At 34.0% G+C, this 15881-nt stretch overlaps 1 protein-coding gene across 1 annotated transcript in view; it reads left to right on the top strand.

The window, feature by feature from the left end:
• LOC149798207 (protein inturned-like) overlaps positions 1 to 13519 on the top strand; it is a 155986-nt gene extending 142467 nt beyond the window's left edge. Inside the window, exons 13-20 of the mRNA XM_089960852.1 lie at positions 282 to 331; positions 928 to 1029; positions 2126 to 2253; positions 4028 to 4134; positions 4586 to 4683; positions 10699 to 10882; positions 11270 to 11412; positions 13189 to 13519. Coding sequence (XP_089816978.1) covers positions 282 to 331; positions 928 to 1029; positions 2126 to 2253; positions 4028 to 4134; positions 4586 to 4683; positions 10699 to 10882; positions 11270 to 11412; positions 13189 to 13303 — 927 coding nt within the window. The 3' untranslated portion in view covers positions 13304 to 13519. The remainder of the gene's footprint in view (positions 1 to 281; positions 332 to 927; positions 1030 to 2125; positions 2254 to 4027; positions 4135 to 4585; positions 4684 to 10698; positions 10883 to 11269; positions 11413 to 13188) is intronic.
• Positions 13520 to 15881: the final 2362 nt, after the last annotated feature.

Here is a 15881-nt window from a genome sequence, read left to right on the forward strand (position 1 = left end):
TATGGATTAAGTCATGTTTCCTAGTTTCACAATTTCTGCCAGAAATTTTAAGTGTTTGTTTAAATTTGTGCGATTTATATGATTTCACTAATCTTTGAGGATTTTTTCTTCTTCAACACAATATATTTTCTATCGTAAGTCTGTCTTAGATTACATAATAATTTAAAAATTATATTAATTTATACATATTCTAATCAAAATGAAAACATTCACAGTTTTGTGGATTTTTTTTCTCCATTTTTTATTATCTTTTCTGTTATTGTGTGTATAATTTTTTTCAGAAACATATGATGTTATGTGCATTACTGGAAGCTGGAGGTTGCACAGTGTTGTAAGTTTAACATTAGAGATACCGTAACACAAAAATATATAAATGTAAATATAAAATCTTATGTAATTAATTACCTAAAAAATTATTTTTTTAAACTATCAAATATTTACGATCAGAAAAAGTTTTTTGCCAATTTGTTTATTGGGAGGTGGGCATTTTTTTTAATGTTCTTATTTTATTTACAGTTTACTTTGATGAAAGTTGTAGCTTTTGTTGTTTAATTCATAATTATATAAAGGAACAGCTGGAAATATATTGGTTAATTCATTCATTTGACATTATTTTAGATGTATATGGTATGCCAAAAAATACAAAGCATATAGAAAAAAAAACTTGTTTTAAAATTTTTATGATCAATTTAAAATTGCATTTTCAAATACTGTATTTTGAAACACACACACACACACACACACACACATATTCATTGCTTTGCTTGAATTAGAGGAGAGACAGAAACATCAAAATCTGAAGAAAGATTTTCATCAAGGAATCAACATCTAGTTTTTAATGTTTTACAGTGTTATTATAGTTTGTGTTCATATGCCTTTATTTATTTATTTTCTTTGTTTTGTTTATATTTATTTATTTATTTGTAGGAAAACTGGTCATTCCACACCAGACCCCTTCCTAATAGATCAGGCCAAGGTAGTTCTCATGCATCTTGATAACCTGGGCATAACAAGTCAGTGTGAAAATAGGTATTTAATATTCTGTATTGATTGAGTAAATGCTAGAACAGTTCTAATAAAGAAGTCTAAATGCTTAAACCTTCATTTATTCCCTCTCCCCTGGCCATTATAATGAAAGGAATATACTAAATAATTGCCATTTTCTGCACCCTTTTTATATTTAAAAAAATAAATTTTGATTGCAAGACCTTTTATGTCAGTGTGTCATTAAATATGCAGATCAGACTGACTTACAGTCATTTAGATCTCTAATTAGTACAGAAATATATAATGGAACATGGGTGGTGTATTGGAAATTGCAGAAACTATGCTCAGTTCATCAACTTCAAAGTTGGAATTTTATAAGTGGAGGCTGGCTCCACAAAGACATTTTGGCCCATATTGTTTCTGTGATGGTTAAAAGCAAACCTGTATTCAAATTATTGTCATGTAAAGACTAAAGCACTAACACTTGTTACTATTCAGAAGTGGCATTTTGTTGCTGGGGTATCATATCCACCCCTGAGTTAGGAAACCACAAGTTAAAAAAGGTAACCGCTCAGTTCATCAACTTCAAACTTGTAATTTACAACAACTGTCATATTTTGTAGGATAGTCAAATCGACTAAAACAAGTCTTAATGTTCCTAAGGTGTTTCAGAGCTGAATTTCAATTATTTTGACCAAACATAAGCTAAGACACGGAGGTTCTTTTACATAAAGATTTTGCTGATCATTGCTACTTTAAACAAAAGGAACCTTTAAAATTATCTTTTTTGTACTTACATATGTAAAAATTGATTCGGCTTGCATGGCTACTAATTGTAAAATCTCTTATTTTAACTTTACAAAATTTTGCATCAGAGTTTTGTCATTAAGTTGATATTCACTTGTAAATATATTGTCAGTGGTTATCATCAAAATGTTTTCCTAACTAAAAGAAAATACAGAAGTCCATAGAAGATAAAGGATCTAAGGCAACAGTGCAATATGAACTTGATTGCAACAAGCAGTTGTACATTAAGGCAACTTATGTGCGCTTTTCTTTGCTTGTTTTTTGATTGAGTGATTGTTTCTTGATTGATTGACTGGTTATTCATTGGAATGATTGATAACATTTTTTCCAGTCGAGCAGCATCGGGTTTTGTTTCCCAAGTGTGTCCTGATGATGTCCATCATACCAGTAGTAGATTTGATGTTCTGAAGAAATCCTTCAAAAAGGCTCCAGTGAAAGAATATTCTAGTCATTTGGAAGGTATGAAGTTGTCTTTATATAAAAATCTATCTAATTTTTGTTTTAATCTGATAATTCCGATTGTCCAAATTTTTACCCAAGATCACAATTTTTATAAATGCCAAAAATATCTTTGATTCACAATGGCTGCACCTTGTTCAGAAAGAGCAAAATTGAGCAGAAATTCTGAAAATGACTGTGTTAATTGAATTAATGCTAAATATCATCATGAAAGATGCAATGGAAAAATGGTGTGACAGTAGCATACATTGTTCACGTTAAGTAAATAGCATAAGATGGCAGAGATGTAAGTTTCTTCATAACATTTTTATTAATATATGGTCTCAAACACTGATCCTGTTGTTTTTCTCTAAATTCCATTTTTTTTCTCTTTTGGCATCCTGATTTTCGTTCCACTCATGGTGCCAGGTCTGTATTATGTATGTGAAATTTGGTCAGTTAGCTCCTAATTGAAGTGATATCCTGTTCAGACTGGCCCCTTTGTAAACTGGCATCCTGTTCAGATTGACCCATTTGCAAATTGATTTCCTCTAAAGTCAATTAGCTCCTAAGTAAACTGAAATCCTGTTCAGACTGACTGCTTTGTAAACTGACATGCCCTTCAGGCTGTGACCGTCCTGAAAATCTTAGTGCTACTCCTCCCTGTCCCAGTTGGATGGTCATTCCATAATGGGGTTTTACTAATAGACTTCATATGATATCTGGTTCGTCCTGAATGAAAATGGTGCCACTCAGTCATCCAATATGACCACTACAGTGACCATCTTGAAAATCTTTTCCCTACTTCTCCTGCACAAATGGTCATATCTATATGTGGTTTTAACTGAAAGATATCTTGTGATGTCAAGTTGGTTCTATTTGAAAATGGTGCTGATCTGATCTCCAATATGGCAACCACAACATCCATCTTATCACTACTTCCTCAAAATCGATGGTTATATCAACATTGTGTTTTCACCAGGGGACATCCTGTCATGTATATCTGGCCCTAAATAGAAATGGTGCGAAACAGATATCAAGAATAGCGACCATCGAAGCCATCTTGTAAACTTTTGTTATCATTAATACTCTAAAATGAAAAGTCATGTCAGTATGAGGTTTTCCCATGAAGATCTCTTATAACATGTCATTGGTTTTTAATTAAAATGTCTGCGTGGGTTCGAGTCCAAGGCTCGGCTAATGTTGGTACGTGGGAAAGCCTGCCAGTAGCTTCTCGTGGGTCGGTGGTTCTTCCCTGGGTTTTCCAGGGTTCTTCCTCCACCAGTTATATTGGCCGCCATGTATAGCCTATCTTGTGCTGAAAAAATGGCGATAAACCCTAGAACAAAAAATTTAATTAAAATGGTACCAATATAACATCCAAGATGGCCACCATGTCAACCATCTTGGAAATCTGAGAGACATTTTTTGTCACTGCCAAGATTTACTACAGAATATAAGAGTGTGTTCAATTTGGTAATGAGAGATAAAAGTTGAGATTGGTCATTTGTCAGTGCGTTCATGAGCAGTGAATGTAACTAAAAGAACGACCAAGAACACAACATGAGGATCATAGATGGCCTTCTTGCAACTTGCACATTGTTTTTGGTTTTTCCTGCAGTCTTGATTACATCATGATCTTGGCTGCTGTTGAGAAGATGGACAGTACATTCTAGATCTAGATATGCAGCCAGAATGTTGTGCTCTAGGTATTCGATTAGAAAACTCAACCCTGTCATTATAACTCTATGTCAAATGGAATGCAGCCTTATTCATTATGCAATATGTGTTGTAGGTGGAAGTGACTCAGTGGTGTTGCCTAGAAGAATCTCACACTCGAGGAAGGATTCTCTAGGGTCTGAAGGATCAAGTGAAAGTGGTGGCAGTGACTCGTTCTTCAAGGTAAGTTACACAAACAGGCAATTGTAAATATTTGAATACTTATCAAAACCATGATGAATTATTTATTCTAATTGAACTAATGTAATAATATGACTTTAGAATCTGACTTAGCATATATGCTGACTTATAAGTTATGTTCAAATAGAAATAACCTAGATCCTGATCTTCCATTGCATAATGAACTTATAAGGAATGGTAATTTGTATCTTATTATTGATTAATCAATATTCATCATATAGAATTATGTGTCTGATGGCATAATGTTGTTTCAAAAGAAAAATATCCCACACAATGGCATAACAAGAAATTCTAAGAAAATTTCTGTACAATTGAAAAACATTAAAATCAGAAGGCTTGGAAGGTTATTTTAGAGAGGAAAGTCCCTCAGAAAATGAAATGGTGTGTAAATATTTACATATTCTGGTGAATTATTTTCTGGTTTTTTTTGTAGATATCTAGGAAAGGAAGGCTGTTTCCTGATTCGTCTGTATCAGTACATGATATTATTGAACATAGACCAGAGGTCTTTCCTGTTTCTTTACAAAGAAAGTAAGTTGTATGATCCCTGTATTAGCTTCAGCCATTTCACCTCCAGTTTATTCCACAAAGTATTTTTCTTATCTGTTTTTGTTTTTGCTTTTCATAGGAAGTAGGTAACATTTGTAATTATCTGTTATAAAGTATCTGCATCATTTCTTTTGGAAGGCAGAAATTACAAATGGTTTCTTGTCTAAAAGCTATAGTGGCCTCATAACATTGTTTTGAAATATGGGCATGCTGTAGGTAGATGGGACTGTTGGTTATTGCATAAGGATTTGGGCATGTTGTGGATAGATTGAACCATTTGGTTATTGCATGAGGATATGGGCATGTTGTAGATAGATTGAACCATTTGGTTATTGCATGAGGATATGGGCATGTTGTAGATAGATTTAACCATTTGGTTATTGCATGAGGATATGGGCATGTTGTACATAGATTGAACCATTTGGTTATTGCATGAGGATATGGGCATGCTGTAGATAGATTGAACCATTTGGTTAGTGCATGAGGATATGGGCATGTTGTAGATAGATTGAACCATTTGGTTATTGCATGAGGATATGGGCATGTTGTACATAGATTGAACCATTTGGTTATTGCATAAGGATATGGGCATGCTGTAGATAGATTGAACCATTTGGTTATTGCATGAGGATATGGGCATGTTGTAGATAGATTGAACCATTTGGTTATTGCATGGAGATATGGGCATGCTGTAGATAGATTGAACCATTTATTTATTGCATGAGGATATGGGCATGTTGTAGATAGATTGAACCATTTGGTTATTGCATGAGGATATGGGCATGATGTAGATAGATTGAACCATTTGGTTATTGCATAAGGATTTGGGCATGCTGTAGATAGATTGAACCATTTGGTTAGTGCATGAGGATATGGGCATGTTGTAGATAGATTGAACCATTTGGTTATTGCATGAGGATATGGGCATGCTGTAGATAGATTGAACCATTTGGTTATTGCATGAGGATATGGGCATGCTGTAGATAGATTGAACCATTTGGTTATTGCATGAGGATATGGGCATGCTGTAGATAGATTGAACCATTTGGTTATTGCATGAGGATATGGGCATGTTGTAGATAGATTGAACCATTTGGTTATTGCATGAGGATATGGGCATGCTGTAGATAGATTGAACCATTTGGTTATTGCATGAGGATATGGGCATGTTGTACATAGATTGAACCATTTGGTTATTCCATGAGGATATGGGCATGCTGTAGATAGATTGAACCATTTGGTTATTGCATAAGGATTTGGGCATGTTGTAGATAGATTGAACCATTTGGTTATTGCATGAGGATATGGGCATGTTGTACATAGATTGAACCATTTGGTTATTCCATGAGGATATGGGCGTGCTGTAGATAGATTGAACCATTTGTTTAGTGCATGAGGACATGGGCATGTTGTAGATAGATTGAACCATTTGGTTATTGCATGAGGATATGGGCATGCTGTACATAGATTGAACCATTTGGTTATTGCATAAGGATTTGGGCATGTTGTAGATAGATTGAACTATTTGGTTATTGCATGAGGACATGGGCATGCTGTACATAGATTGAACCGTTTGGTTATTGCATGAGGATATGGGCATGCTGTAGATAGATTGAACCATTTGGTTATTGCATGAGGATATGGGCATGTTGTACATAGATTGAACCATTTGGTTATTGCATGAGGATGTGGGCATGATGTAGATAGATTGAATCGTTTGGTTATTGAATAATGCTCTGTGAGACATCTTAAACACAAGATAATTATGTTAATAACTTTGCACCCTTATTGCATGTGAAAAATGTAATTTAGGACTTCTTTCTATTTTAAACAAAAACTGCTAGAGCAATTACAGGAGCTGTTATCTTTTTTCTTCAGATTTTCCCATTTTGAATATTTTCCTTCCAAAATTTAGAGCTCCTAAAGATTAAGTAAATAAGTGTGTTTTGACATCCATTGCATGCGACAAGTTATTGCTTTATCATTGATAGTATAAGACGACTTAGTGCTTAGGCATTCATTGTTTAAGACGATTTAGTGCCAAGTGGTCCATAGCATGAGATAACTTAGTGCTTAGACAACCATAGCATAAGATGAACTTAGTGTTTAGACAACCATAGCATAAGATGAACTTGGTGCTTAGACATACGTAATATAAGATGACTCAGTGGTAAGACATCCATAGTATAAGACGACTTAGTGTTTAGACAACCATAGCATAAGATGAACTTAGTGTTTAGACAACCATAGTATAAGATGAACTTAGTGTTTAGACAACCATAGCATAAGATACACTTAGTGTTTAGACATCCATAGCATAAGATGAACTTAGTGTTTAGACAACCATAGCATAAGACGAACTTAGTGTTTGGACATCCATAGCATAAGATGAACTTAGTGTTTGGACAACCATAGCATAAGATGAACTTAGTGTTTAGACAACCATAGCATAAGATGAACTTAGTGTCTAGACATACATAGCATAAGATGAACTTAGTTTTTAGACATACATAGCATAAGATGAACTTAGTGTTTAGACAACCATAGCATAAGATGAACTTAGTGTTTAGACAACCATAGCATAAGATAAACTTAGTGTTTAGACATCCATAGCATAAGATGAACTTAGTGTTTGGACAACCATAGTATACGATGAACTTAGTGTTTGGACATCCATAGCATAAGATGAACTTAGTGTTTGGACAACCATAGCATAAGATGAACTTAGTGTTTAGACATCCATAGCATAAGATAACTTAGTGCTTAGACAACCATAGCATAAGATAACTTAGTGTTTAGACATCCATAGCATAAGATGAACTTAGTGTTTAGACAACCATAGCATAAGATGAACTTAGTGTTTAGACATCCATAGCATAAGATGAACTTAGTGTTTAGACAACCATAGCATAAGATAACTTAGTGTTTAGACGTCCATAGCATAAGATAACTTAGTGCTTAGACAACCATGGCATAAGATAACTTAGTGCTTAGACAACCATAGCATAAGATGAACTTAGTGTTTAGACATCCATAGCATAAGATGAACTTAGTGTTTAGACATCCATAGCATAAGATGAACTTAGTGTTTAGACAACCGTAGCATAAGATGAACTTGGTGCTTAGACATACATAATATAAGATGACTCAGTGGTAAGACATCCATAGTATAAGATGACTTAGTGCTTAGGCATTCATTGTTTTAAGACGATTTAGTGCCAAGTGGTCCATAGCATAAGATGAACTTAGTGTTTAGACATCCATAGCATAAGATGAACTTAGTGTTTAGACGTCCATAGCATAAGATAACTTAGTGCTTAGACAACCATGGCATAAGATAACTTAGTGCTTAGACAACCATAGCATAAGATGAACTTAGTGTTTAGACATCCATAGCATAAGATGAACTTAGTGTTTAGACATCCATAGCATAAGATGAACTTAGTGTTTAGACAACCGTAGCATAAGATGAACTTGGTGCTTAGACATACATAATATAAGATGACTCAGTGGTAAGACATCCATAGTATAAGATGACTTAGTGCTTAGGCATTCATTGTTTTAAGACGATTTAGTGCCAAGTGGTCCATAGCATAAGATGAACTTAGTGTTTAGACATCCATAGCATAAGATGAACTTAGTGTTTAGACATCCATAGCATAATATTACCTTGGTGCTTAGACATACATAATATAAGATGACTCAGTGGTAAGACATCCATAGCATAAGATGACTTAGAACTCAACATTTATAATATAAGATGACTCAGAGCTAAGACATCCAGTGTAAGATGACTTATCAATTAAACATTCATAGCATAAAATGACTTAATGCTAAGGTGTATGACATTAGAAAAATCTGACTGGTTTCCCAGATTGTTTAGATTCATTAATTTTTGGTTGACAGAATCATACAAATAACAAGTACAGTGTGACCTAGCTATAGCACATTCCGTTATAACACGAATTCGGATATAACATGGTCATGGTGTGGCTCCTGAAATTTCATATACATGTATTTATCTTGTACACAAAAAAATTCTTTATTAAAAGTACGAAAAAAAACGTAAAAACTTTATTATCATTTTGGGGAAGAGAACGCATATGAATAATACAAGATGATCGTGGCGTGGCTGCTGAAATTTTGTATGTATTTTTCTCGTACACAAAAAAGTAGTTTTTTCTTCTTAAAAGTACAAAAATTAACGCATAAAAAGTTTATTCTGGGATCGCATAGGTCTTTGCCAGTGTCGCAAACTTGGATTTGTTTTCCTTATTGGTGGCAAAACATGCTATGTGGCGATTTTTTTTTATTGGCGACGTTGTTGGCTGTTTAAACTTTTATATACAACCATTGGTTTGGAGTGCAGAAATTCAGAGGCCCCATGAAAGGAAGCCGCAAACTCAATATAAAATGCACTGAAATTTATCTATTGTTACATAAACAATTTCTTTGTCCATATTGACAAACCATTAAAACAGTGCATTGTTATATCATAATCCACTTATCATGACATCTACCATGAGTACTGCATGTTGTGAAATATCCGCTTTTTTGTTGTTGACATTACTGGTAACGGACATCTACCAGATGAGGTATTATCTCGTAATCTATCTTTCATCGGATTTTCGGCCGCTCACTAGTAATTAATATATTTACAAAGACTGACATTTGTATGTGAATGGTAAGTAAAATTCCTCTTCTTTTCACTCAGAATTAAATCCTTCAGAACACTCACATTTTCTGTAATAATCCCTGTCATCAAACCAGAACACCTGCATCTCTATTGTCTGTTGACCCTTTGTTAATTTTCAGACGGATGCATGAAAGGCAGCATCACGCTGCTACCACAAATGTGAAAAAAACCCAAAAAACTACATCTTACTTATTAATTTATACAGTAGGCATGGAGGGACAGTAACTAGAATAGTACAAACGAAAGTTTTCTTTTTTTAGCGAAAAAGTTTCTGCGTATGAATGCTACCAACAGTGGCTTAAAACGCAAACTAACTTTTACCGACTTGGGACGTACTGAATAGTAAATGTGCTTCATCATTCATTACGTGGTTGTGCTACATTTTCCCACTGAATTCAGACCAATATGACCTGTGACAAAATTATTGAATATTTTAAAGCTGTGTGTGTGCATATTTTCGATGGAATCACTTGTGGATTCAATGTATATGATGAGGTTCGCGGGTGAGTACACAGTGTTGATACTATTCATGCTATACATTAGACATGTATATATAAACAGTATTTACATATATGTACCAATTCGTGGTTCTCTAAAATAAAGTAAAATATGATATATATATATATATGTCTTCTCTGTTTTCACTACAGGTGTATTTCTCATTTAATATGTATTGATTTAAGATGGTAACTGTGCCGACGAAGCACATGTTTTACTGCCCTCATTTATTACCTACACCCCCTCTCCGCATTTTTTTTGGGGTGCATGCATAATTTTCTTCACCTAACTGACCTGGTTGCTTATAACATGGTTCGGTCTACAATGCAGTCGGGTTCTATGGCTCCCAACTACCGTGTTATAGCAGGGTCACACTGTACCATCAATAAATTCTGTTGCAGTATAAACACAAGGAATGGGTTTATTGCCTTTGTAGGACTCTTGTACCTGGGTGGGACATATCTATTGACTGATTCAGCCTAACAGTCAATAATGCTTGGGTCTGTGCATTATCGGCAATTGAATTTTAAAAAAAAATCATAACACTCTTGTGTCATGATATTTTGGAAAATCAAACTGTGGAGTTTATTGCTGTTTATGTGTTATTTTAATGATTCTAGGATGTAAGCAGTCTGAGAATCCAGTAAGATTTTAATGATTCTAGGATGTAAGCAGTCTGAGAATCCAGTAAGATTTTAATGATTCTAGGATGTAAGCAATCTGAGAATCCAGTAAGATTTTAATGATTCTTGATATTTGATTTCTTTATCCTGATACAAATATTTATGTTTGTTTAACTTCAGGTTGACAGTTGGAGCTGAGAACTGTCTCTTTCACTTCCTGTATTTTGACCATCTTGAAGGTGTGGTTATTTCAACCAATCCGAAACTTGAAAATTCTTGTCACCTTGCCAGAGAAATATATCAAAACTTTCACCATTGTTGCTGTCAAATGAAGAAGTCCTTCGACAATGCTAGGAGCAAAAAGGTATGAATAGAAATTGAGTTTTAAGAAGAAATTAATGGTGTATATATGTGGTCAAATGCAATATAATGTTTGCTGTTGACAAGTTGTTTTGTTTTAGGAAGTAACACACAATTAGAATACTGTTAAAGACAATCATGAAAAGTCCAAGGGACTTGCAAAATTTTCATTAAACCATTGTTCATGTTATGTTATTTGTTTTGACTTGCATGAAATAAATTGCCAACTCCAATATCAATCAAAACTCTTTAACCTGACCATCCTTATAAAACTGCCAAAATGTTTGGTACTGATTGCATCTGCCTGAGGGATATTTTACTGTATATACATCATTAAGCTATCACATTCTTATATCTGCCACATTCAGCATAACTTTGGTTTATTCCTTAGGTTATGATCAAGGAGGACAAGGTTGGTAGATATGGTATTGATGACACCTTTCTGACAGTGAGAGAGGAGGCTGTTCTGTTTACATGCACAGTATCATCTACAGACAAGAATCCCCAAAAAACACTGTCATACTGGGTTGTTGGGTGAGTGCTATTGTATCACTTGCATGTTTACTTGGTTTTACCATCTCATCTCTATTTATGCAGGTTTGAGTCTTGAGTATGGACACCAGGGGAATGTGAGAAGGCTTACCAATAGCTTCTGTTCAAATGGTGGTTCTTATCAAGGTTTTCCCGGTTTCTTCCTCCACCAGTTTTACTGGCCATCATGTATAGTCTATCTTGCACTGGGAACTGGCATTAAACCCCAAAACAACGCCTTGAATTTACTGAACATTTTTCAACAAGATTTACCATTGATGCATGTTTAATTTAAATTTGTCAAGCTGGTACTAAGTAGCCAAAATTTCCTCTGACTTATTTAGAAAGTTGTGATGATATGGATGTTTACAGTGCATTTTTTATTGAAAACATGGAATCTGAAGAGACATGGGAGTAGCATCATCAGGGGTTTAATCATGGGCTTGAAAATGTAAGCAAGTTTGTATTGGACCCTACCTGTTGATAGTTTGCTTTGTCCCCTAATTAACTGACAATTTATTTGCCAATATAAATTGTTTACAAACTGGAGAGAATACTTTGCCATTTCTTATATAGCATGGTCATGTAACTTAAAATTTTTAGCTGATGTCAGAGATCAAAGAATCACATGGTATAAACATCCCATGCTGGGAAAAATCCATTTGCAATACTGATGCTGTGAGAGTTGGAAATCTTCTGACTAAGCAGTGTTGCATACAAGAGTATATTGTTCATAAATACTGGATAATCTGCTTTCTTACATCAGTTAAAGTTACAAATTATTTGCTAATTTTTATGTCTGAGTTGGTATAATAGTCTGCCCACTGATTTCAGGCAGGTAAAGTTCAATGCAAAGTTTCTTAGCTATGGCAGCCCTTGCACAAATCAACTACCCTATGCCACCATGGAGGTTCTGCAAATACCGTTTCAGAAAGGGGTGTAGTCAGACATGCTACCCCAATACAATTATCCAGATTTTTCAAAATGGTGTCAAAGGAAACTCAGACTAGTACTGAGATGCTCCAGTAAATTAAAATATATGAATATTTAATTTAATTTTAAAATGGAATAAACTTTAAAACTTGACACATCTTCATGCAGCTTAGACCTTAATAGGGCACATCATGATTCGCCACTTTAAAGGTGGGACTATAATCCATGTCCATGCATCCATTTATACACCAGATTTGCAATCCATAAGTTTTGAATGACTTTGCATATTAATGTTAGGGTTGGTGTGGAACTCAATATAATGAAAGAATAGGTTAAGTCAAATTTTCACCATTTTAAAAAATAATTTGATCCCCGTTGGAATTTGTACATTTAATTTTACTCGATAACTTTTGAAGGACTTGAATTCAAATCAGATTAGACAAGGGGTTTCAAGTAAAAGAAAATCAAGACCTGAGTGTGATGTCTGTGTTATGGCCCTATTAAGAAGTTTGTTTTGCATTTTGAACCAATGATTCTTCCAATATTCCATTTTAGTAAGGATGTCCATGGCTTTGCAGACATTTCTGATTGATACTTCTTATGCTCTTGAGTTGGATTCCATTGTAGTAATTTTTCCTAATATTTATTTCCTCAGAGTTTTACCATTTTTTTTACGTACCCAAATTTGCTGAGAAAACTTCTTTGAGATTTGTTTACAGAACTGTTTGGTTTTGCCACCTGCCATGCTGGTTTTTTTTATTTCTCTAGTCAAGGTGCTGTACATGCATTTTAAGAAGAAACCAAAATGGTCAGATAATAATCTATATATTGTTTCTCCATTTTCAGACGGTGCTTATCCCGGTCCATGAAGAAAGAAGTTTTTCTCTGTTTTCATGAGTCTGCACCTCAAACAGTGATAGAACTAGCCTATAAACTTGCCCTTGGTTTTAATCCTTCCTGATATCAGGTCACCTGGGTACAATGAAATCTGTCTATAAAGGACACTCAAAAAAAATTCTTTGCTGGTTGATGTCCTTAATATAGAGGTTGAAACATGGTCCTCACAGCTCATACTCATTTAGAATATTTCACTGCCATAAAGCTGTTTGGACCTCTGGATCACCTATATATTAGTATGATGTCAGTGCACATCAATATACAGGTACATTGACTGGATCTCACCGGATCTCACCTTACTTCTTTTATCACAGATTAGAAATCAAAGAAAAAGAACCAGACTATGCATGGTAGCTCAGATGCACTGCATTGTGGTGTCTTCAGTATATTGTAATATCTGCTGCATGCAGCATCAGTACAAGTAAAGAATTCTGGACATTTCCCCCCACATATCAGGGCAAAATATTCACATTGTGCACTGAAACGAGTGCAAAGAAGACTTAATAGCGAAAATGCAATCTAAAACTGAGCATGAAAATTGAGTGTTGTGGTTGTGCATTATCATACCAAAGGGAGGTAACCCATTGAGGTGCACGAGATTGAACATGAAAACGTTTGAGAAAAGTGGATGCAGACATGTTATCCTTATGAAAATTTGTTTGTTGTACAGAGGTTCCAGTTGATCAGGTTACACTATAGTTATTGAAATCCTAAACATTAATGTATGGTTACTGTTTATGGAGTTTGGACCATGTATACATTGATAATTTTGCAATGTTTTATACATTATCACACTTATAGATCTTTATTAATTGTTATTACATATTAATTCATTTTTCGCTGAAGGTAGATCAGTGAACATAAAGTATATGATATAGTACAGGATTTTGTACATTTTCATATGTACACTGTTCTGCATTTGTACAGATTTGTACAGATCTTCATAGATTAATTCATGACTCAGAACCAAGACTGAGACATTGTAAAACATGCTTGTCTTTGTATTTTACAAGTTTGGTGGTTACCACAACATCATGCAATAACATAACAGTAAAGCACCAACGATTAGAGATGCTCTTCTTGCTGAAAAAGTCTTTTGAATTAATCAGATTTCTTATTTTGCATTTATTTAATAATATTGAGGAAGTTTCAAGTCCTCAATAATATTTAGCTTCCTCAGACTCATTAAAGATAACAATTCGTTGATTTGTACACATGTTACAATTTGATTAAAAACTCAGATGTCATTTTATATTCTTAAAATTATCCATAGAAGACATGGTGTATGCATGCATTTATTGGTATAAAGATTTTTATATTTGAATGTGTTTTGTTTACTTATATATTGTATCTATAGGCACTTTACACAGCCATTTAATGTTAAATATTTGTCATCATTTCAACAAAGTTTCAGAGAACTATGTCTTTAGATAATGCGATTTACCTCGTATTTTGTGTCTAGGGCAAAATACGTTTGCATTTCAAATGCCAGTTCAACATTATTCACTTTCTTGTTATAATTTTCTTTATGTCCAAACCAGCTGGAGTTTCTCCTAGCAACCATTTGAAAGTCAAAACTTATGCAATTTTTGCTATACAAGATTACCTCAATCATTTTTGTTCATGTGCTTTTGCAATAATATACAAGATGTATTTTTTGTTAAAAATCCTTAATTTGTTCCATCATTTCACATTTGGTATACTTATCTCCCCTTTCATGACTGACTACTAATGCATCACATTTGTATGAATCCTTTCTAATAGGTAATAATAAATATTAATAATGAACATAACAGTCTTGGGGAAATATTGATTTATAATAGTTTTGAATGGAATAAATGGATTACACCTCACTTAAAATTCTTTTCATTTATTTCATATATACTGTACTGTAAAGCTTGATAGTGTAATAATGACAGTGTCACAAGTTGTTATTTTATATATACAGTTCTTAATTTAATCCTTACAAGAAAATAACTAAATTTAATTTTTAAGAGAAAACCAGTCAGTCAATGAAACAGTCTCTTAATCATGTGCAGAATGCAATCAAATCATGAATGTTACTTGGGTGCTTGGACCATACCATTTAAAGATAAACACAGGGTGTCAGGTTTAAAAATACCTTTTTCTACTTTAGCAATTAATTGGATCTAAAACGATTTTTCAAAGTCCATTTTATTCAATATTTTCTTTTCCTTGTCCAGGATTTCACGATAAGCTTGAAGTTACAAGACTCAATAATGTTATGACAGGTCATACTGTAAGATATATATTGCATAAAATTTGTTTCTTGAAGTTGGACTGAGTTAAACTTATAATACACAACTAACTGTGAACAGCATAGGTCTTGGTCGGCCAATGCATAATGTGTTGGCATGTCAGGGTTGACATTGTTTATCCTACATTCAAAAAAAGGAAAAAGCCCAGACTCTGATCTGCGGTAGATTAGTTGAGGTCAGGTTTTTGTCAATCCTTAGTACAGTTTGTATTGAAGCTATATGTTATGTATTCATCAAAGTGGAAAAGAAAGAATTGTATGCAAACTCGTCACTTTGGGGTTTTTTTGGGCTGAAACGTTTTCCTGGTTTCATATGGAATGAAACGTATTCTTTTTTTTTTATTGCAGCCTTCGCTGTCTTGAC

The sequence above is a fragment of the Sinohyriopsis cumingii genome, chromosome 6, assembly GCF_028554795.1.
Source record: "Sinohyriopsis cumingii isolate HCF-2022 chromosome 6, ASM2855479v2, whole genome shotgun sequence".
Classification (NCBI taxonomy): Eukaryota; Metazoa; Mollusca; class Bivalvia; order Unionida; family Unionidae; genus Sinohyriopsis; species Sinohyriopsis cumingii.